Source organism: Myotis yumanensis, unplaced genomic scaffold, assembly GCF_028538775.1.
Source record: "Myotis yumanensis isolate MYYU_CA2020_CCGP unplaced genomic scaffold, mMyoYum1.0.hap1 SCAF_3, whole genome shotgun sequence".
Classification (NCBI taxonomy): Eukaryota; Metazoa; Chordata; class Mammalia; order Chiroptera; family Vespertilionidae; genus Myotis; species Myotis yumanensis.
In genome coordinates, this window is record NW_027223754.1 from 96,285,795 (window position 1) to 96,310,749 (window position 24,955).

Below are 24,955 nucleotides of genomic sequence, written 5' to 3' on the forward strand. Positions count from 1 at the left end.
TAAACTAATTGAAACTAATTTACACTATCAGATTTTTGTCTATAATATAAACAGCAAGCTGGAATTTATGTGCAGTGGAAGTATTGAGGGAAGTCATCAAGAATAGCAAAAAGTACATTCATGTTAATATACTATTTTTAAAAATCCTCACCCGAGGATATTTTTTCCATTGATTTTTAGAGAGAGTAGAAGGGAGGGAGGAGGGCGAAAGCAAGATGGACATCACATACCCCGACTGGGTTAGGGATGGAACCTGCAACCTAGGTATCTGCTCTTGACTGGAAGTTGAACCTGTGACCTTTTGGGCCAAGGGCCGACACTCTAACCCAGGGGTGGGCAAACTTTTTGACTCGAGGGCCACAATGGGTTCTTAAACTGGACCGGAGGGCCGGAACAAAAGCATGGATGGAGTGTTTGTGTGAACTAATATAAATTCAAAGTAAACATCATTACATAAAAGGGTACGGTCTTTTTTTTTTTAGTTTTATTCATTTCAAATGGGCCGGATCCGGCCCGCGGGCCGTAGTTTGCCCACGACTGCTCTAACCACTGAGCAAAAGGGGCCAGAGCTAAATATACATTTGATTAAATGAAGCTTTATATTGCCCTGATATATTGGGAAAGAACAGTTCTGTATTGTTTTTTCAAACTTAAGATTTCTTGGTATGGGAGGATAGAGCATCAATTCTTCATTAAAATCTGTTATGGCCATATCCAGTTTGGCTCAGTGGATAGAGCGTTGGCCTGAGGACCAAAGGTTCCCAGGTTCGATTCCAGTCAAGGGAATGTACCTTGGTTGCAGGCTCCTCCCCTGCCCAGGCCCCGGTAAGAGCGCTTGCAGGAGGCAACCAATGTGTTTCTCTCACATCGATGTTTCTCTCTCTTTCCCTCTCTCTTTTACTCTCCCCAAAAATCAATAGAAAAAAATATCCGCAGGTGATGATTAACAAAAAAAAAAAACCTGTTATGAAAATTTCTAATAGCTAGTATATTCACTTTTTTCACATCAAAAGATATAAAACAAATATCCAAATAGTAAAAAGTTTTGTGCTGCACCCCACTCCTGTATCCCCAGCCACCTAGTTCCCTTTCTCAGAGGCAACTGATGTTATCAGTTTCTAATGTACTTTTTTGGAGAGGTTTTATTCATATACAAATAATATAAATACAGACACACACATTTTGTCTCCTACTCTATACCAGTGATAGCATACTATAGTCACTCTTATGAATATTTGATTTTTAAAATTTAGCAATACATTTTATATATCATTCTATATATGAGGAGCCTCATCCTTTTTCACTACAAAATGCATATTATTGGTTGGTTTTCCTGTCAGAAAAATAAAATAATTTTATTAGTTAGAAATTCAGTATTTGATGCTATGAAAATCCACAAGAAATGCATGTGACTATACATAATAAAAGCTTTTTCTTGCTCCTGAAAAAGACCATTAGGCTGTTTGGATTGCATTCTGACCAGTGGCTTAGGCACACTAACTCTTTTTGATTAATGGCTTTCCTTTAAGTCCCACTGAATCCTTGCTGTTCAGCCAGCCAGTGAGTAAGGAGGGAGAATGTGGAGAAGACACATTGATCATACCTGCCTCAGTGTAGGCATGACATACCTCACTTTTACTCCCATTCTGTTAACCAGACTTATTCACATATCCTCATCTAACTATATGAGGCTGCACCTATAGTCAGAAAGTAGAAAAGAAGAGGATATTGGTGAGCCCAGCTATCTCTAACATATTCATATATGTGGTCATTAAATATATGATTTTTTTGTGCTGAAATGTTTCTTTACCTACCTCTAAATATGACGTGAGCAAAACCAAAAATATTTAAACATGATGCTTTCTAGACATAAATAACATAGTGAGCAGTTGAGGTTGAGCAGCCTTAGCATATTACACTTTGATTGGTTGAATGGATGACCAGACACTTAGCGTATTAAGCTTTTATTATATAGGATTTATAAAGTTGGATATATTCCTTTCCTCATTTTCAGCCTCTGCATAAGAGCCTAGATCCAAGCAATCTGGAACATCTTATAACCCCATTGGTTACTATTGGTCACATTGCTCTCCTTGCACCTGATCAATTTGCTGCCCCTTTGAAGTCTTTGGTAGCTACTTTCATTGTGAAAGATCTTCTCATGAATGATCGGGTAAGTTATTTATATCCTTTAGACTCGTGTTCTTCATAATGTTATCTTCTAAAATTTTATATAGCAAAGAGAAGTGAAATGACATAACACTTCCACTTGGCTGCCTTATTTTAGGTTTTCTTATCTTATGCTATCTCTCAATTATAAGTAAAACAACATTGAAACATCTCTTTAGTTGAGCCAAGTCATGTAATCTGAAATACATTCCTTGATAACTACAAAATATCACCTGATTCTGTTTTCAACTTTACAAGGATTTAATTTTTTATGACATCTCTTTTTTAAAATGTGAAGACTGACAAGCTCGTTCACAGTATGGTTATCATGACAGTAGTTGTTCCTTTCCCTATATACAATAGAGAATTAATTAAGAGAGCTCTGAGAGGAAACATTGGGAAAGAAAGAATGATCTTGTCTGTCTTCCATTTGTGAGTACAGTTGTCTCCCATCATCTGCAATTGCGTTTTTTGCCATTTCAGTTACCCACACTCAGTTGCATTCTGAAAATATTAAATAGAAAATTCCAGAAATAACCAATTTGTAAGTTTCAAATCTTGCACCTTTCTGAGTAGCCTGTTGAAATATCTTGCTGTCCTCTGTCTTGCCCGGGATGTGAATCATCCCTTTGTCCAGCGTCTCCATGTGGTACATACAGAACAATAAGATATTTTGGGAGATTGAGAAAGTAACCACATTCACATAACTTCTGTCACAGTATATTGTTACAATTGTTTTTTATTAGTTACGAGAGGCCCGGTGCATGAAATTCGTGCACAGAGGGGTGTCCCTCAGCCCGGCCTACACCCTCTGCAATCCGGGACCGCTGGTTCCTAACCACTTGCCTATCTGCCTGCCTGATCGCCCCTAACTGCCTCTGCCTGCCAGCCTGATGCCCTAACGGCTCCCCCTGCTGGCCTGATCTCACCCTAACTGCTCCCCTGCCAGCCTGATCGCCCCCTAACTGAGCCTCAGGCCACTGGGGAGCAGCAGGCTGGCCCTGGGTGGCTGGGCAGCCACCATCTCTGGCTTTCCTGAGCCTCAGGCCGGCCCTGGGCAGGTCAACCACCATCCACGACTTGCCTGAGCCTCAGGCAGCCACTGCGGCTTTGTCTGGAAGGATGTTCCGGAATATGCCTGGTCTAATTAGCATACTACCCTTTTATTAGTACAGATTGTTGATATCTTACAGTGCCTGATATATAAATTAAACTTTATCATGGGTGTTATGTTCAGGAAAAAACAGATATTTAGGGTAGGACAAAAGTAGGTTTACAGTTTTGAGTATGTGAAACAGAGTTTATATTATTATTTATTAATTATTATATTATTTTCCATGCAAACAACTGTAGACCTACTTTTGCCCCAGCCTATATGCTAGCCACTATTCACATATAGCTATTTAAATTTTGTTTAAATAAACTAACTATAATTATAAATATATTCACACATCTCAAGTGCTCAGTAGCCACATACGAATAGTATTAGACAGCACAGAACATCTCCACCATCTCAGAGAGTTCTATTGGACAGTTGCTCTAAGAAACTTTATTGTTTTAATTTTCACATTTAACTCTAGTACACTTGGAATTGATTTTTGTATATGGTTTGAGATAGATGTCCAGATTCATTTTTATTTCCATCTGACTCAGCACCATTTATTGATGACTTTCTTCCCTGCTGCTTTAAAAAAAATACCTGAAATTCATATGACATAAATTAGCTATTTTAAAGTATACAATTCAAGTAGCATTTAGTACAGTACATTCACTGTGTTGTACAATCACCATGTTTATCTAGTTCCATTTTCATTAAGTAGTCACTCCCTAAATATTTCCTCCTGCCTCTGGCAACCACCAATCTTCTTTTTGTCCAAATGGATTTACCTGTTCTGAATATTTCCTATAAAGAAAATCATACAATATGTGACCTTGTGTCTAATTTTTAATGTTTTTGAGGTTCATCTTCATTGTAGCATGTATCAGTGCTTCATTTCATTTTATGTATGAATAATATTCTTTTGTATGGGTTTACCACAATTTGTTTATGCATTCCTTCATTGTTGGACATTTGGATTGTTTCCACCTTTTGAATTTATAATTCACTATTGTGAATAGTGCTGCTATGAATTTTGTGTCTGAGTATTTGTTTGCATATCTAATTTTAGTTCTTTGGAGTACATATCTAAGAGTAGATTTGCTGGATTATATGGTAATTTTATGTTTTAACTTTTGAGGAACTGCTAAACTATTTTCACAATGGCTACACCATTTTACCTTCCCACCAGCAGTGTACAAAAGTTTTAATTTCTTAACATCCTTACCAACTTGGTTTTTTTTTGTTTTGTTAGTTTGATTATAGCCATCCTGCTGAATATGAAGTGGTATCTAATTGTGGTTTTGATTTGCATTTTCTAATGACTAATGAAATTGGGCATCTAATGTGCTTTGTACCTATTTCTGTATCTTTTTTGGAGGAATGACTATTCATATCTTTTGACCTCTTATTGCTTTAATTTATCTTTTTGTTGAGTTGTAATAGGTCTTTATATATTCTAGATACAAGTCTCTTATCAGATATATGATTTGCAAATATTTTCTCTCATTCTGTAGATTGTCTTTTCACTTCTTCAAGTTCTTTAATTTTTAAAAATTGATATATACATCATTATATTAGTTTTCGTTGTCAACATAATGATTCAGTATTTGTATGTATTGTGAAATGATCAGCACAGTAACTATTTTTCTGTGGTGAGAACTTATTATATCTATTCTGTTAGCAGTTTTCAAATATATAATACAAATATAATAACATATAATATAAATAAATAAAAATATGAAATATGTAAATATAAAATATGTAACATGCAAATGTAAATATAAAAATATAAAATGGGTACATATAAAAATATGTTCAGTGACTTATTTATATTATAACTGGAAGGTTGTACCTTTTGATCCGATTCACCTGTCCCTCACCCCCTGCTCTTGCAACTACCAATCTGTCCTCTGTATCTAAGTTGGGTTTTTTTGTTATTGTTATTGGGGTTATGTTTTGTTTCTGTTTTTTTTAGATTTCACATGTAAGAGAGACCATATGTTAAAAATTAACACAGGTAGACTATGGCTTACATATTCATATAAACACATAAAGGAAACACCTGCCAAAGGAGTTGTTTTATTGTTGTTTTCAGGACAAAAGATAAACTATAGGTACTGAGAATTGAATTTACAGTGGCAGCCTGGAAATTAAATTAAGGTGACAAAAATGCCGATCCCAATCTTGGAAGCGTTGAGATCCTATTTTACCCACAGCTGATAATGTGTGGTTTCTAGAAGCAGCCTATGAAATAGAAACCAAATACCAGCTCAGATAACCCTCTGGCAACAGGACAGGTATCTCTAAAATCCAGCAGGCAAATACCCCAAACTCATAGAGCTGAAAATTTAGATAAAGCTTAAAAAGCAGTTCTTTGGTTGAGAAGTACCTTCAAAGTATAAAGTGGAAAAAATGAAAGTGGAATCACAGTAGACATATTCTGCTAAAATTTCTGAACTAAGGATGTCAAAAAGTCCCCATGAGGCAACCTACCAAAAAAAAAAAAGAGAATCAGATTAACTTTAGATTTCTCAACTGCAAGACTACATTTCAAAAAAACAATTTTGTAAATTTTCTGTCGCCATTTTGAGTTACTCAGAGATATACTCCACTAAAATATTTAATTCACAAGAAAAAAATTCAGTCTTCATAAATTATTACAAATAGAAAAAATAAACTGAAAGGTTATCCTGATAATACCAATAGACTGGCAGATGGGTTCAAAAATCCTATATAATAAAAGCCTAGGTGATGTCACATCCTCACACGACATCATCACAAGATGGCCAGCAGGGGAGGGCAGTTGTGGGCAATGAGGCTGGCAGGGGAGGGCAGTTGGGGGCGACCAGGCTGGCAGGGAAGGGCAGTTGGGTGTGACCAGGCCAGCAGGGGAGTGGTTAGGTGGCGATCAGGCTGGCAAGCAGAAGCCATTAGGGGTAATCAGGCAGGCAGGTAGGCGAGCGGTTAGGAGCCAGCAGTCCCAGATTGTGAGAGAGATGTCTGACTGCCGGTTTAGGCCTGAACCCACCAGGATTGGGCCTAAACAGTCAGTCAGACATCCCCCAAGGGGTCCCAGATTGGAGAGGGTGCAGGCACGGCTGAGGGACACACCCCCCTGCACGAATTTTGTGCACCGGGCCCCTAGTAATAAAATAAAAACCAACAGATGCAACTAAACTAATGAGAGACAAAATCTAAAAATAATAGGAAGGAAAAATATATCAGTCAATATGAAAAGCATTAAACAGAATATGGATTTAGATTGGATACTGATGTAATAAACAAGAAATTCATGTAGTATCCAAAAAATTTTGTACCACAATAAGAAATAAAATCTATGGACATTTATGCAACTAGCAGAATAATATCTAAATAAACCAAAACAAAAATGATTTTGGAAAAAAAGATTAAAATGTACATCATCACAGCAGAAAACTTGGGAAAAAAAGATTAAGATGAAATGAAAAAATGTACATGTACAAATATAAGGAATATATAGAAATAAAATATTAAAGGATTAGAAAATATTTAAAACTGACATCTTTCATAAATATGATTAAAAAGAGTTTAGCAAGAAAGATGGATATAAAATCAAAGGTACAAAATAATTGCCCAAATTAACCGTAAACATAAAACCTCATTTTAACCAAAGTACCTAACAAAGTTGTACAAGAGAACTTGTAAAATTTTCTTTACAGAGAAAATTGTAAAACTTTCGTAAAAGACATCTTGTGGATAAGCAGACTGACAAAGCAATGAAAAAGAATAGAGGGGTCTGGTAGGTGTGCTCAGTGGTTGAACATTGACCCATGAACCAGGAGGTTATAGTTTAATTCCTAGTCAGGGCACATGCCTGGGTTTAGGGCTCAATCCCCAGTAGCTGGCATGCCAGGAAGCAGCCAATCAATGATTCTCTGTCTCCTGTATTTTCTCTGAAATCAATAAAAACATTTTTTTAAAATATTTTAATAGAAGCAATATCTGATATGAGTAGTAGCATTGCAGATGACTGAAAGGAGAGATTTTTCAATAAATTGTGTTATCCTATGGGAAGTAAAAAGAAATGGAATCCTTAAATCACAGCATACAGAGAAAGCAATCAATTCCAGATAGATTGAATTTTTAGGCTATGTTAAAAACCTTAAAAGTTTTAAAACAACATACAGGGGACTGTTTTTATGACATTGAAATAGGAAAGGATTTTTTTAAAAAGATGTAAAAAACATTAACTACAAAAAGAATGGCCAATTTAGCTACATTTTAATTGATAACTTTTGTTCAAAGAACACCATAAAGGGAGTAAAAGACACACCTTAAATGAGATTTTATGAAGGTATTGCAACATGTACCTGAGAAAAGTATTAATACGCGTAAAGATTACCTCTGAAAAAAAGACATCAAAATGATTTTGGAAAGGAGGCAACATGAAATTGGTGACTAGACATAAAAACTTAACTAGAGGCCCAGTGCACTAAATTCATGCACAGTTAAGGGCCTTAGGCCTGGCCGGTGACCAGGGCCAATCAGGTTCCCCACCTCCCCACCTCTCCCTTCCCTTACCACCTATGCGCCATCACCGCTGGTCGCCCACCATGTTCCATGCAGCCCCCTGGAGGTCAGCGTACGTCATTGCGAGCAAGCAAACTCCCAGTCGAACTCCCTAGGGGGCAATTTGCATATTAGCCTTTTATTATATAGGCTTAATAACCAGGAAAATGCAAATTAAAACTATAATGAGACACTCCATCAATCAGATGGGAGAAATTAAGAGGTATGACAAGAATTGGTGTTATATACTGCCTATAGGAGGAAAATAAATTTTAACCATTTTGAAAAATATTTTGATAATAAAATTAAATGCATGTACACACTGCGATTCATCAGTTTCACTCGTATGAATATAACCTAGAGAAATTCTTGCCAATAGTATCAGGATGCCTCTATAAGAACATTTATAGGAAAGAAATGGAAATATTCCAAATGTCCACTAAGAGAATAGAGTTATTTTGCGTGATATAACACAGAAAAACAAATGAATGAACTACAGTTAGATTTAATAACGAGGACTATTCTAAGAAACAAATGTGTAATAAAAGCAAGTCACCTAGAATATATACAGTATAACATAGCTTATGAGCTTCAAGAACTAGCAAAACTAAACAAGTATGCTGTTTAGAGAGATATATTTGGTAAAGTGATGTTTTGTTTTAGTTGGGAAATAATAAACCCAAAATTCAACACAGTGCTTATCTAAGGCAGAAAAAATACAGGAAGGTTTGGTGAGTAATAAAACCAGGTACTAACAGTTCATAGGTGTTCATTGTTGTATTATAAAACAAGTGATACAAATGTTATATACATACAGGGGTGAGCAAAGGTAGGATTATGGTTGTATGTGGAACACAGAGTTTATTTTTGTGTTATTATTATTGTATTATCTGTATTATAACTGTAAACCTACTTTTGCTTAACCCTGTGTATTCCTTTGTATAAATATAACATAAAATAAAACAAATAAATGAATTTAAAAAGGTGAAAGTTCTGTATCTGACCAGAACTGACTAGGATGTCTTGAACCTATATCCCCACTGGAACAAATAAAAAGAATGGACAAAATATTTTTAAAAATCAGTTTGAAGGCAACAGACACCAAAGCAATGAGATTTGGCAGGGCAGAGTTTCTAAAGCAGTGATTCTCAACCTGTGGGTCGCAACCCCTTTGGCGGTCGAATGACCCTTTCACAGGGGTCGCCTAAGACCATCCTGCATATCAGATATTTACATTATGGTTCATAACAGTAGCAACATTACAGTTATGAAGTAGCAATGAAAATAATATTTTAAAATATATTTTATTGATTTTTTACAGAGAGGAAGGGAGAAGGATAGAGAGCTAGAAACATCGTTGAGAGAGAAACATCGATCAGCTGCCTCCTGCACACCCCCCACTGGGGATGTGCCCACAACCAAGGCACATGCCCTTGACCGGAATCGAACCTGGGACCCTTCAGTCCGCAGACCGATGCCCCATCCACTGAGCCAAACTGGTTAGGTCGCAATGAAAATAATTTTATGGTTGGGTCACAACATGAGGAACTGGATTTAAAGGGCCAGAAGTTGAGAACCACTGTGAGATGAGAAATAAAGAGATTTGAGTTTAGTGCTCTGATGTTTTTTCTTATACACGTGATAGCTTATACACATGATAGCTGACTTTGAAGATGAAAGGCTAAGAGGTTGATAAATATTTTCATCACTGTTACCGAGCTGAAAGAAAAAAAAAAATTACAACTATGAGCCCAATAAAGAGTAGAGCCCTTGTTAAACACCCTAAATTTTAAAGTGGATGATGTTTGCCGAGTTTGCCTTCTGGATCCTGTTATCAGAGGGTTTGGTTTCTGTTTCCTAGACTGCCTTTAGAATTAACACACATGAGCTGGGAGTAAAAATGGGATCTGCAGGCTTCCAACGTTGGGTTCAGCGTTTCTGTCACCTTAACTCAATTTCCTGGCTGCCACTCTAAATTCACATCTTTCATTAGCTGCAGTTTATCATTTCAAGATTATTCTGTGATTGTGCTTGAGGGGGGGAGGGAAGACCCTCCTTATTTGGCAGGTGTTTCTTTTCTGTGCTTGTAGGGAGACAAACCTTCTAGGTCTGTTAATTTTTTACTGTATATTTAGTTTTGTTTTTTCCAAAAATTTTCTATAATTTGGTCTCCTATTGGGCCTCTTTTGTTTTTTTGCTCTTTGTAACTCTGTGTGTGTGTGTGTGTGTGTGTGTGTGTGTGGCCATTTTGGTGGGACTTAGCTATGAAAATACTAATGCTTTTTTTTTTTTTGTTACTTTCAAATGCAAACCTTTTCAATTTTTCCCCTGCTCAAGGTTCTTTGTGTATGCCTTTCCCTTATTTAAGAATTACACTTTATGGTTTCGTTGATTTTATCCTAGACCTTGCCAAGCTACCTTAAATAATTGAATCAGTCTCAAAACGGGTTTTTATAGGAGTGTATGTAGGATGTTAAAGTCAATCCACCTCCACGCAGAGAGACCCAACTGATGAGGATGTATAAGTGCTGAATGTGGATGCTAATGAGTTATGCCTTTCAGCCTTTTTGAGTAATAGGGTTAGAAAGGTGTGTTTTTTTTCACCTACATATAATAACTGTCACTCCAGAAGATACAGATTTCATTCATTCACTATATATTAAACATGAGAAATCATGTTCACATTGTAAAGTCCTTAATTTTTGTTTAGCTTCCAGGAAAAAAGACAACTAAGCTTTGGGTTCCAGATGAAGAAGTTTCTCCTGAAACAATGGTCAAAGTGAGTAATATATATATAGATTTATTTATTTAGATATATTTGATATATTTTTAATATAGGTGTTAAAATTTCTATTCCTATTACTAAGATGGCTATTAAAATCATTCGAGTTTTTATATTTATAGTATGACATTAACCCATGTACTGTGAGAGTATAAGGCAATGATGAGAAACCGAAGGCCTTGAGGGCAGCTGCATGTAATCTAATTTGAGAAGAAAAAAAAAAGAGTTTGTAAGCTACTTCCATGTTGCTGCTTCTTAGATATCAACCATTAAATGGCAAAAGACAATGCTGGTTTTCTTATGTACATCTGCTGTTCAGTAAAAATGGTTATTCGGATTTGAAGACTGTTTATCTTTCCCAAAGGACTTGATAAAACTTTTTATTTTGATTTTTTTTGTAGACCTCACCTCAATGCGCTGCCCAAGATGTGAAGGCCATGAACAAATACAATAAAAATTGTTGTTTTTCTAGTTGTAATTTCTTATAAATCTTTTTGGAAGGGGTGTTTATGTTTCATATTATTAACTACTTTATCACATTATTCCAGCTTCAGATTCTGATAGAGACCTTTAAGCATCCCTTCCTTTATCATTGAATGATGCTTGATTCTTTCAAGTTCCAGTATAAATCTGTTTTCTTAGCATTGGTTTCAAGCAGCAGTTTTGTACGGTTGAGCAGCACTGACTGGAAGGCTGGCCACCTGCACTTAAGTTCATAATTACCAAATGGAACAGGAAAGGCATTTTAAGGGGGACTGGAACATGCCACTGCAGAAGACAAGACCCACTCAGTCCCTGTGACTTAGAGCTGTAAAAAGCTAAGATAATGTATGAAGAAAAGAAGAAGTAATATGCGTCCCTTCAAAAAGGGTTGTTGCAAATAACTTAGGTACTTCGTAATTATAAAAACAGTACAAATGTGAGGTGGTATCATCTCTTAGACACAACAGATTGAATATAATTTATAGTTTGGAACTTAACTTTTTTGCCTAGCATAGTTAGTATGATTTTACTGAGAGTTATAAAGTGTACAGGGTATGTTGAGGAAGATGAAAATCACACACACACACAAAAAGTCTTTTGTTAAATCATTCATTTGTCAGTTACCTAGGAGGTGAGGCATGTTTAATTTTAATAGTCAGAGTTATCTTCATAGACATAGAAAAGAATAATTCCTTTTTCTTTTCCTTTTTTTCCCCTTTAAAATGCATCGATTAAAAACATATTTTTTAAATTAAGCTTGATACAGAATTTCTTTAAAATGTAGCAATGTTTTACTTGTGAATTTGTCTTTTAAATAGATACAGGCGATTAAAATGATGGTTCGATGGCTACTTGGAATGAAGAATAATCACAGTAAATCAGGAACTTCTACTTTAAGATTGCTAACAACAATATTGCATAGTGATGGAGACTTGACAGAACAGGGGAAAATTAGGTATAAATTACTATTTTAAGTTATTTGGATTGCATAGTATTTCAACATCTGTAATCATTGCTTGGTTCAGTTTCTTTTAAAAAATAATTATTGCTTTGTATGTATGCCTATATTTTTATTGTAATATGCTTTTGTACAGTGGTTATTTGTGCAAGGTACCACTATATACACTAATTATTTTAAACAAAACATCTTCATATATTCATAGCTTTATTCAAAGTTTTGAAAAGCTAATTATAAGATGTTAGTGTACCAATAAGTACCTGATATTTTATGTTCTTGTTAATTAATGTCTAAAGGGAAAAAAGCAGACTGGGTAGAAGACAGTTTATTGAATTGATTCCAGAAGTATAAATATGTACAAATTTTAAAAAAATACTTGATGTAAATTATTTAAAACACGTACTTTTTTGTTTTGTTTTGCTTAAAAGATATAGAATACTGACTGGAAAGAGAGGCTTGATCCTAGATTCAAACTCTGGCACCATCACTTACTATTAAAGGGATCCCTTACCAAGTTACTTTAACCTCTCTGTACCTCAGTTTCCTCATAGAGAATAATTATATATACCCTGTCTCACCTAGCTATTATGATGATTAAATAAGTTAGTATATTTAAGGTATTTAAAACACTGCCCAGCACATAGTAAGTATTTAGAAGAACTGGTGATGGTAGTGGTTATTATGACAAGGTTAGCTAAAATTTAGAAATTTGTCTTCTGTGTTATTTATTGACTTGTTTTGGTAATAAATGTAAGAGAATAACTTTTCTCTTCTTAATATATCTAGTGTAAAGACTTTAATGATGAAGTATATAAAGGTGACTGCCAGCTGCTTTCTCCCTTTCTGTCTTCATTTCTTGTGTTTTTGCTCATACAGTACTTTTTGCATAGACAGTTAAAAGGAGCACATTTTTATCAAACAAACCAAGTAAAAATAAAACTTGGTCAAGCATTCCACATCTACAACTAATTCATGTACATTTTTCAGTTTAATTAGTTGTCTTTACCTCTCTACTCTTATAATTCATACTAGAGGCCCGGTGCATGAATTCATGCACGAGTGGGTTCCCTCAGCCTGACCTGTGGGATCGGGCCAAAACCATCTCTCCGACATCCCCCGAGGGGTCCCAGATTGCTAGAGGGCGCAGGCCAGGCTGAGGGACCCCACCAGTGCATGATCAGGGCCGGGAGGAACACAGGAGGTTGGCCAGCCGGGGAGGGACCACGAGAGGGCTCCAGGGCGTGTCCGGCCTGTCTCTCTCAGTCCCAATGGGTCGGACCTCAGCAGCAAGCTATCCTACCAGTCGGAGCATCTGCCCCCTGGTGATCAATGCACATCATAGCGACTGGTCAACCAGTCAACTGTCTGCCCCTTGGTGGTCAGTGCATGTCATAGTGAGTGGTTGAGTGGCCTTACCATTAGCATATTACACTTTGATTGGTTGAACAGCCGACTGGTCGACTGGACATTTAGCATATTAGGCTTTTATTATATAGGACTAGAGGCCCGGTGCACAAAATTTGTGCACTCGGGGGTAGGGAGCCCCTCAACCCAGCCTGTGCCCTCTTGCAGTCTGGGACCCCTCGGGGGTGACCACTTGCTGGCTTAGACCTACTCCCCGGGGGATTGGGCCTAAGATGGCAATCAGACATCCCTCTGGAAGCCCGGCAGCCATCGGGGGATGTCCATTTGCCAGCGGGGAGCAGGCCTAAGCTGCAGTCAGACATCCTTAGTGCTGCTGAGGAGGCAGGAGAGGCTCCCACCACCACTGCTGTACTGGCAGCCATCAGCCTGGCTTGTGGCTGAGCAGAGCTCCCCACTGTGAGAGTGCACTGACCACCAGAGGGCAGCTCCTGCATTGAGTGTCTGCCCCCTGGTGGTCAGTGTGTGTCATAGTGACCAGTCATTCCCAGTCTTTCTGCTGTTAGGGTCAGTTTGCATATTACCCTTTTACTGTATAGGATAGAGGCCTGGTGCACGGGTGGGGGCCGGCTGGTTTGTCCTGAAGGGTGATCGGATCAGGGTGGGGGTCCCACTTGGGTGCCAGGCCAGCCTGGGTGAGGGGCTGATGGCTGTTTGCAGCTGGTCACACCCCCTTCAGGGTGGGGGTCCCCAGTGGGGTACCTGGCCAGCCTGGGTGAGGGGCTGAGGGCCGTTTTCAGACTGGTGGGCGACTGAAGCTCCCAGCCTCTTTTTTTTTTTATTCTGGGATTTATTTACCTTCTATAGCTGTCACTGGAGCTGAGAGCTGGCTCCAGCTCTGAGGCCCGGCTCCAGCTCTGAGGCCATTGCCGGCTGAAAGCAGGTATCTGGGTTTGTTTAGCTTCTATAATTGAAACTCTGTTGCCATCACTGGTGCTCTAAGCTCTGAGGCCCCAGCTGGCTGAAAGCAGGTATCTAGGGTTTGTTTAGCTTCTATAATTGCAACATTGTTGCTTCCAGAGCTCAGAGCTGGGCCGCGGCAAGCGGGGAACCTTGGCTTCCTCCATCACTGGAGCAAGCAAGCCTCCTGCTCGCTTCAGCTGCATGGCTGCTGGCCGCCATCTTTGTTGGCAGTTAATTTGCATATCCTGCTGATTAGCCAATGGGAAGCGTAGCAGAGGTATAGTTAATTACCATGTTTGTCTATTATTAGATAGGATATTCCAGTGTTCAGGATTTACATAATAATTGGAGAAGAACGTCTTAGTCTAGTATTAATACATTTTTATCTGTTAAATTTATTAATTACATTATTAATGTGCATATTTAGATCTTTCACCTGTTATTTTTCATGGTATTCCTTAACAAAATTAAATGTGTACTTGAATTATGCAAATGTACATGACTTACATTGGTTGTGCATTTTTAAAGAAGGCTTTAGAAAGAAATCTGGTCTTCAAAATATTAGTTGTGAAGTATCTATACTAATAAAAGGGTAATATATTAATCAGGGTGGACGTCTTCCGGATGACCATCCGGACGTCCTTCTGGACAAAGCCGCAGCGGCTGCCTGAGGTTCAGGCAAGCCGCAGATGGCGGCTGCCGGTACCCAGGGCCGGGCCGTGGGTCAGGCAAGCTGCAGATGGCTGCAGATGGGCCGGCCCTCGCAACTCCGAGGCCTGAGGCTTAGGCAACCGTGGTGACAGCAGCAGCAGGGTGATGGGGGCGGCGCCTTCCCCTGATGGGCCAGGTTGCCTCCGGCAAAGGGAGACCAGACTGTGGCTTAGGCTGGGGGCCGAGGCAGAGGCGGTTAGGGGCAATCAGGCAGGCAAGCGGTTAGAAGCCAGCAGTCCCAGATTGCGAGAGGGATGTCTGGGACATCCCCCAAGTGGTCCCAGATTGGAGAGAGTGCAGGCCAAGCAGAGGGACTCCCCCACCTCCATGCATGTATTTCATGCACCGGGCCTCTAGTTTATTTATAGTTGTTTATTTCTTTTTATAAACTCAAACAAGAAAGACTTTCCTTTAGCAGTGGCTGAGGGATTTACCTCAAAACAGCTCTTAGAATATTTCTGTAGATCAGTGGTTCTCAACCTTCTGGCCCTTTAAAAATCAGTTTCTCATGTTGTGACCCAACCATAAAATTATTTTCGTTGCTACTTCATAACTGTAATGTTGCTACTGTTATGAATCATAATGTAAATATCTGATATGCAGGATGGTCTTAGGCAACCCCTGTGAAAGGGTCGTTCAACCGCCAAAGGGGTCGCGACCCACAGGTTGAGAACCGCTGCTGTAGGTTAACTGAAAGGCATTCCTGGGTCATGTAACCTCAAAACTTTTTTTTAGAACTTCCTTTTTTTAAAAAGTAATCATTTATTTTTTGATTCCAGTTGTTATACAATATTATATTAGTTTCAGATCTACAACCCAGTGATTAGAGATTTATATTACTTACAAAGTTATATTGGCTGGGAGGACTGGCCACTGGCTGGGAGGACTGGCCACCAGGGAGGATCTGCTGTTTAGGGGCCAAGCTCACAGAGCAGGACTTGCTTCAGCAGGGCTTTGATGCCTGCTGAGTCTACCTCTTGACTTTTTTCTGTTGTAGGTGGTTTGGGGGTGGGTGGTCTTTGGCGTGGTCTGAAGCTATCCACTGGGTTTGTTGTCTCTGGGGTGTAAGCCAAGGTCATCTGCTGCCTGTGCCCTGCCCCAAACCATGAGCTACAAAGTGATATGCAGATGACTACTAATTGTGCTGGGCTTGGAGATGTCCAGGAGAGGCCACTGTGCAAACCAGGACCAGCTGCCAGTAGTGACAGGTCTCAGGCCACTTTGCAAGGGGCAGAGGGCATGTCAAGGCCAGCTGCTGTTTGTTTGAGAGATTTTAAGAAAATCTGCAGCAGTAACCAAGACAGCCCATTTGTATGGGAAAGCCGCTGAAAATGGCCTGGGTAGGCCCACAAGTTGGGTGAGATGGGAACTCAGAATTATCAGGGCTGGGAAACAGTGTTAGCCAGGTTGGTGGAGACTGAGATACAACCCTGCCTGTGGGCTCTTGTGGGAGGGCTCAGCAAAGGAACAGACCTCTGCCTGCATTTTGTCTGGGAGAATGCTATCCCTCTAGACCTCCCCCTGTGCCAGACAATTCAGTTCCTTTCTGTTTGTTCCTGGCATTTTACCAGCTGCTGCCCCAGTGTTGGAGCTCAAAGCAAGTGAGTCTGAGTAAGTATGTGCTCGAGCCTTTAAGAGGAAGGCGTGGGACTGTAGTAGCTCTCTCTTACTCAGCCATAATCCCTGCTGATTTTCACAACCAGATGTAATATGGGGACTTTTCACCCCCACCCGCCGCCTCACCCTACACTGAAACCCTGAGCTGGGGAGCCTGGTTTAGAACTGGGACTTCTAAAGGGGAACCTCTGCAGTCAAAATAATTCCTCCCAATTTTCAACTGCCAAAGGTGGGTGTGGGACCAACTTGTTCTGCATTTAGGCCCCTCCTACCAGTCCCAATGTTGCTTCTTCTTTTATATCCTTAATTGTTGGATTTCTGTTCAGCTAGATTTCAGGTGGTTTTGAATAATGGTTGTTCTGTAGTTTAGCTATGATTTTGATGTGGTTGTTGGAGGAGGTGAGTACCTCATTTACCTACTGCATCTTGACCGGAAGCCTCAGAACCTTAATAATGTTGTCATGCATTCGGTCAGTATTTTTACAGAATCTTAGAAAAATAAAGGAAGGATCTCAAACCAACTAGATCATTAGATCTTGGAAAACTAAGTTACAACTTTCCCTCCTTACATCAGTCCAAGATCCCTGTACTTCATCTAATACATAACTATATTACAAAGGGTTGTTTAGATGTATTTACTAATCAAGAATTTACTATTCTTTGAGATGTGTCCCATTTAGCAGAAGTTTTCTTAATCTTAAAAGGAGCCTCTTGGTAATAATTGAAAAGTTGGATTCTAGCTGAAAATAGTAATGTTTTATTCATTACACCTGCTTTCATTCTACTTCTTTTATACTTAACACAGTAGTTTTAGTTGACTAATAAGCATGTTAGGACATTTTTATGCCTAATTTGTAAACAAACATATATCTAAAAGTAATCCATAATGGAAGACTTAAACAACTAAACATACGAATAGATTTTTTTCCCTAGGCTTGGCTACAAGCTGTTTTTGTAGGAGAGAATTAAATGACTTTAGCACACTTATGTTCAGGAGAAGAATTTTGTAGTATTAGACATCATATTCCAAAGTTAAATAAATACAGTATGGTTTTCAGTATCACTAAACTGTTTTCTAACTTTTTTTTTTTTTTTGGCTAGAGGATTTTGTAAAATTAGCTATATAAAGCAGGAATGTTTTTATGCACATAGTTAGAAATCTAATTTACATTCTTTCTTGCTTATTTTTCAGTAAACCAGATATGTCACGTCTGAGACTTGCTGCTGGGAGTGCTATTGTGAAGCTGGCACAAGAACCCTGTTACCATGAAATCATCACATTAGAACAGTATCAGCTCTGTGCATTAGCAATCAATGTAAGGAAAAAGGCTATATAGAACATGACTTTATATGGTCTTTGACTTAAGAAGGCCACTATGATATAGAGATAAAAATCTTGAACGTTTATGTCTCCTTTTGAAAAATTTATGTGAGAAACATTTTAGAATTCTAAAACTAGTACTTGAACTTGGGGTTGCTAACATTGTACAGTTGACTCTTGTTATTTACAGTAGTTCTACAAAGTCACTCCAAGCACTGAATTAACAAATACTGAACCATTGCTCATAGGGGAAATACAGGTGTGGTTCCTGTATTCCTCAAGTCACAACATTTTTATCAATCATCCTTAACCTTGTTTTATATATGTTTATATTTAACACATTAAGCACCCTGTCAGTCTTCAGTGACTGACACTATACTTCCCGTCTGGAAGACAAAACAGGCTGGGCGCTTAATGTGTTAAAGACACCTTAATATTTAGTTGTTTTAATATTAAACTCATGGCCAGCAGCACTATAACTCATGCCTGAATGAAGCCTATCTAACAAACATATTTTCTCCATAATGTACATCCCAGCCTTCTTGCTCTTAGGATCAGTAAATAGCATTTCAGCACTATGCTTAGAAGCTAATTTAACAACAAGGTCATCAACAAAAATGTGAAAAATAAGGCACTGAATAGACCACCAAAAGGACACTTGTTTGTAATATGAGAGCTGAAACAACAAGGCAGAGCATTTCCTTGCTCAACCTCAGTTGAACATGTGTCAGGCGATTCTCATATTTTGCTGCTCAGTGCATTCTCATATTTTGCTGCTCCATGAAAGCATTGCAAGTATTGATTTTGAGGTTACAATTAAATTTTAGTGAGTTGGTAAATTCACAAATGAAGAATGTGTGAATAATAAGGCTTGAATGTATTTAATTTTTAAAAGGAAGAAAAAAGTATAGAAATTTATTGTTTCACTAGAGGCCTGATGCACGAAATTCGTGCAAGAATAGGCCTTCCTTCCCCCAGCTGCTGGCACTGGCTTCCCTCTGGCACCCGGGACCCGGCTTCCCTCACAGCCCTGGCTTTGTCCGGAAGGTCGTCCAGTCTAATTAGCATATTACACTTTTATTATTATAGACTAGAGACCCGATGCACGAAATTCATGCAAGGGGCTTGGCCCTCAGAGCCCTGGCTTCATCCGGAAGGTCATCCGACTATCCAGTCTAATTAGCCTATTATGCTTTTATTATTATAGATAAGGGCATGTTATAGGTTAATTTTAGATCAGAAGCATTTATTAGTGAGTTAAAATCTCCAAAAATTAGAATAACATAATATTTGAACTATATCATTTTAGAAGTTTTTTCTTAATATGTTTTTATTGATTTTTTAGAGAGTGAAAGAGAGAGACAGGCAATGATATGAGAGAGAAACAATGATAGGTTGCCTCCTGGATGTACCCTGACTGGAGATCAAACCAGAAATCTGGGTATGTGCTCTGACTGGTGCATGGTAAGACGCTCACCCAACTGAGCCCCACTGGCCAGGGCACTTCAGACATTTTTAGCATCATTTGAGAAAATTAAAGAAAACGGACTTCCATAAATAGTAAAGATGATATTTTAATATGAGTTTTTTATTCATAATTTGGTTATATTATACTTACTTTTACTGTTCTTTTTTCAGCATTTACCTCAGGGATTATTGTAATTTTTTTCCACTTCCCCTTCTTTCTACTACTTATTTTAAAATTGCAGTTTATAAACAATCATTGGTTTTTTTTATTATAACCATGTTGTCAATTTCTGGTACTTCAGTCTTTAAAAGTTACTCCAGGTCCTACATATTTTTTTTTTTTTTCACTTTTGGTGTTGGTATTCAGATTTTAGACTAAACCATTTGAGAAATGAGATTTTGGTGAGTCCATAATTTTCTGATTTAGTTTTCCCTATTTAATTTTGGAGATCATCTTGTTTTGCAAGAAAGTGAAAGTTGTTTAAAAAGTACATATTAAATTTCCTAAGAGAAAACAACCTATATAACTATTTTTTTTAAACTGGTAATACTTGAATTCTGTTGATTTATCTGGTTGTTGGGTCTGATATTTCTTAGGGTAATGTTGCTATCAGTATTGAAATAGAAAAAATTTTAAAAACCAAGAAAATCTGGAAATATGTAGACAGAAGGGCCTTGAAACTTACTGAGTGCAAACCATTTGTTAAATGTCCATTATGTATGAGAATTATTCACACTTATTAACTTCTAGAAACTTTCTTTTCTAGCATAGTATTTGTTATATATTAAGGTCAAAGTTGTAAGATTGCTCTGGAATTTTGTTGACTGTAGAACATGTTAATGGTTAAATTTAATTATTAACATATGGTTGGCTACCTTATTTTCTTCTAAACCAAACTTTTCCCTAATCCTTTAAACTACATCTCTTCTTTTTAAACCTCTAATCCTAAAGAAAGAGTAATCTATATGTTTGTCTCTCTTACACTGTTATCCTCTTACTCCTCACTAGTCATTTGCCTTCATTGTTTTCCAAAAATGCTCTATTAAAGTCCCCAAATTCAATAATACTGGTCTTCAAATGTATATGTTCTATGAGGATCTGTCCATGACTATCTTTATTTTTCCACTTATACTGTACTAGAGGCCTGGTGCATGAATTTGTGCACTCGGGGCGGGGGAGGGTTGTCCCTCAGCTCAGCCTGTGGCCTCTTGCAGTCAGGAGCCCTTAGGGGATGTCTGACTGCTGGCTTAGGGGGCCTAAGCCAGCAGTCAGACATCCTTAGCACTCCCGCAGAGGCGGGAGAGGCTCCCGCCATCACCGCTGCACTCGCCAGCCATGAGCCCGGCTTCTGGCTGAGTGGTGCTCCCCCTGTGGGAGTGCACTGACCACCAGGAGGCAGCTCCTGCATTGAGCGTCTGCCCCTTGGTGGTCAGTGCGCATCATAGTGACTGGTCATTCTGCTGTTCAGTTGATTTGCATATTAGTTTTTTATTATATCGGATATTCTTCTTTGGCCATCTCGTTTTCTATGTAAGTGATTCCTTTACTACCAGCATTAACTTTTTCTTTTTTTTTTAGGTCTCTGGTCCCACTTCCATTGTTAAACAGAACTTTTCAAACTTTCATGTTCTGTGAATGTCCAACTAAATTCATATTTTCCCAAATCTATTCATTTCTGACATGTAGAGCCTCGATAGGCCTTAAATAAATCTGAATGGCATTTCTCAAATCTACAAGCATGATTTATATTTGACTGTTTGCTTGTCCTTGCACCTCATAGCAAAGTACAGATGATAATTCTGTCCTATCATATCTATTATATCTATTAATCGTTCTTAGTATATGTATTTCTTAATCATTCTTTCCGCATGTAACCATCATTAGCTCTCAGGTAGTATTATGAGACTTTATTATTGATTAAATTTCCTATCATGATTCTGATCATGTTATTCCCTATTCAAAAATATTTAGGGCCTTATACTCATAAAAAAGAAAAGAAAACACATATCTACACTAATAAAAGAGAAACATGGTAATTAGCGTATGACCGCTACCCTTCCCATTGGCTAATCAGCATATCCTTATGCAAATTAACTGTCAGCCGAGATGGCGGCCAGCAGCCATGCACTGAAGCAAACAGGGAGGCTTGCTTGCTCCAGTGATGGCGAACTCCAAAGTTCCCCGCCTCACTTGCCGGCCTCTCAGCTGCAACTCTAAGCAACTATGTTGCAAATATAGAAGCTAAACAAAACCCCAGAAACCGGCTTTCAGTCAGCCGGGCTTCAGCCAGCCTGACCGCAACATTGTATCAAATACAGAACGTAAACAAAGGCCAGAAACCGGCTTTCAGCAGCCGAGGCCTCAGAGCTAAAGCTGGCCCAGAATAGAAAAAGAAAAAAGAAAAAAAAGGAGCAGTTGGGAGCTTCAGTCACCTGCCAGCCTGAAAACGGCCCTCAGCCCCTCACCCAGACTGGCCAGGCACCCCACTGGGGACCCCCACCCTGATCCAGGACACCCTTCAGGGTAAACCAGCCGGCCCCCACCTGTGCAACAGGCCTCTTTTACTGTAAAGAGTAATATGCCTCCCGGCACTGGGATCAGCGGAGCCGCGAGGCCTCCCGGCACCGGGATCAGCGTGACTCCCTGATCACCCTGCGGCTCTGTGAGTGATGGGGCGGGGCCACAACCTCCCTATCCGCCCTGCTCTGTTCATGACAGGGGAAGGCGCCCCAACCCCCTGATGAGCCCTGCTCTGTGCCTGATAGGGGGGAGCTCCCCAATCCCCTGATCGCCCTGCGGCTCTGTGTGTGACAGGGTGTAGCTCCCCAACCCCCTGATCGCCCTGTGGCTCTGTGTGTGACAGGGGGCGGGGCCACAACCTCCCTATCTGCCCTGCTCTGTTTGTGACAGGGGAAGGCGCCCCAACCCCCTGATCAGCCCTGCTCTGTGCCTGATAGGGGGGAGCTCCTCAATCCCCTGATCACCCTGCGGCTCTGTGTTTGACAGGATGCGGCGCACCAACCCCCTGATTGGCCCTGCTCTGTGTGTGACAGTGGCGGCGCCCCAACCCCCTGATTGGCCCTGCTCTGTGTGTGACAGGGTAGAGCCATAACCTCTCCATCGGCTCTGCCCTGAGTGTGACAGTGGTGGCGCCCCAACCCCCTGACCGGCCCTGCTCTGTGGTTGATAGAGGGTGTCGCCCCAACCCCCCTCCATGGGCCTTGCTCTGTGTGTGACAGGGTAGAGCCATAACCTCCCCATTGGCCCTGCCCTGAGTGTGACAGGGTGCAGCGCCCCAACCCCCTGATCCGCCCTGCTCTGTGTGTCACAGGGGGCGGTGCCCCAACTCCCCTATCGGCCCTACTCTGTGAGTGACAGGGGGGAGCTCCTCAACCTCCTGATCGGCCCTGCTCTGTGCATGACGGGGGAGCTCCACAACCCCCTGATCGGCCCTGCTCTGTGCGTGACAGGGGGGAGCTCCCCAACCCCCTGATCGACCCTGCTCTGTGTGTGACAGGGTACGGAGCCCCAACCCCCCTGATGGGCCCTGCTCTGTGACTGACAGGGGGCAGCGCCCCAACCCCCTGATCGACCCTGCTCTGTGACAGGGGGCAGCGCTCCAACCCCCTGATTGGCCCTGCTCTGTGAGTGACAGGGGGCAGCGCCCCAACCCCCTGATCGGCCCCTGCTCTGTGCGTGACGGGGTGGCGCCGCAACCTCCCCATCGACCCTGCCTTGAGTGTGACTGGGGGCGGTGCCCCAACCCCCCAATCGGCCCTACCCTGAGCGTGACTGAGGGTGGCATCGCAACCTCCCAATCCGCCTTGCTCTGTGCATGACGGGACGGCGCCCCAACTCCCCAATTGGCCCTGCTCTGAGCCTGACCAGGGGCTGCACCTAGGGATTGGGCGTGCCCTCTGCCACCCGGGAGCAGGCCTAAGCCAGCAGGTCGTTATCTCCTGAGGGGTCCCAGACTGCGAGAGGGCACAGGCCGGGCTGGGGGATCGCCCCCCCCCCCCCCCCCCCGAGTGCACAAATTTTTGTGCACCGGGCCTCTAGTATTTTAATATTTGGACCCAAATATACATTTAAAAATCTTGTTTAGCACACATTACCCTTTACCTACCCTCATTTCAATGAAAGTTAACATATTTTTTCTTTTATATGATTGTAATATGCTGCCTCTAATTTTCTTTTCATTCTCCATTTCTACACATCCACCATCAACTCCTACGAATCAAGACTCAGACACAATCTTCTTCTCAAAACTCTCATTTTTATAGCTGGTCTCCTTTTGATCCTCTAGTGGTTTTATCTGTAGTCCTCTGATTCATACATACCTGTGCATTAGTTATTTATGTACCTGTGATTTACTTCTCTTACTTGTGGTGAGCTCTTTAAAGGCAATATTGTACCTCAGAGGCCACTGTTAATGATATTTGAATAGAAAGTAAATCTGGAAAAAGAGAAATTCAGTAATGTGAATCTTAACATTTTTAATAATTATTAAGCTATTTTACAATTTGAATGCAATTCATGAAAAATCTGTATATACTGCTGTGTGCTGTATATTGTTCTAGGTTCTATAAATACAAAAATGAGATAAGTCATGGCTACCACCCTCAAGAACATAACCTCTTAGGAAAACAAAATATAAATAAATGTTAATAACACAGTGCAATATACAAAGTAATTGAACTGTTTACAAGATACTAGGTACTACATTCATGATGATAATTTGTACTGGAAAAGGCCACTAAAAGTGAATTTAGCCCTGACCAGTTTGGCTCAGTGGATACAGCGTCGGTCTGCGGACTGAAGGGTCCCAGGTTCGATTCTGGTCAAGGGCATGTACCTTGGTTGCTGGCACATCCCCAGTGGGGGGTGTGCAGGAGGCAGCTGATCGATGTTTCTCTCTCATCGGTGTTTCTAACTCTCTATCCCTCTCCCTTCCTCTCTGTAAAAATTCAATAAAATATATTTTTAAAAAAAAAAGTGAATTTACTTAAGATGCAGACTACTTAATACTTAAGATTAAGACTTTATTCTTAATAGTGAGTAAAAGTTTGTATCAAACTTTATTTTTTTTAAATATTGAACCAATAATCGGTTAAAACCAAAACTATGAAAGTATCAAGTGCTTTCTTTTTTGACTGTTTTTTCTGCATAAAAATTGTATTCTTCTGTCCTTTACTTTAACTTTTAAAATATAGTCAAAAGAATAATCATTTTTGCAAAAAAAAAAAAACAAAAAACATTTAAAACCTCCTCAGTTCTCAGGAACACATCTTTTAAATTTTCATTCAGCTGATTCTATTTTGATATACCTTTTATGTCATCATTCATGTCAAATTTATCATCTTTTCTCATTAACTCTGTCAGTTTCCTTTCATATGATTTGACAGTTCTTCTCTAACATCACTTTAATGACTTTTTGGAATCCTAAGCTTTGCCATGGGATTCACAATTTGACT

General features: G+C 39.8%; 1 protein-coding gene across 6 annotated transcripts in view; it reads left to right on the forward strand.

Moving 5' to 3' along the window:
* PDS5B (PDS5 cohesin associated factor B) overlaps window positions 1–24,955 on the forward strand; it is a 254,155-nt gene that overhangs the window by 185,377 nt on the left and 43,823 nt on the right. For all 6 annotated transcript variants that reach the window (XM_070409171.1, XM_070409166.1, XM_070409169.1 and 3 more), the window contains 4 exons: window positions 2,015–2,173; window positions 10,527–10,595; window positions 11,900–12,036; window positions 17,885–18,008. In XM_070409171.1, coding sequence (XP_070265272.1) covers window positions 2,015–2,173; window positions 10,527–10,595; window positions 11,900–12,036; window positions 17,885–18,008 — 489 coding nt within the window. The remainder of the gene's footprint in view (window positions 1–2,014; window positions 2,174–10,526; window positions 10,596–11,899; window positions 12,037–17,884; window positions 18,009–24,955) is intronic.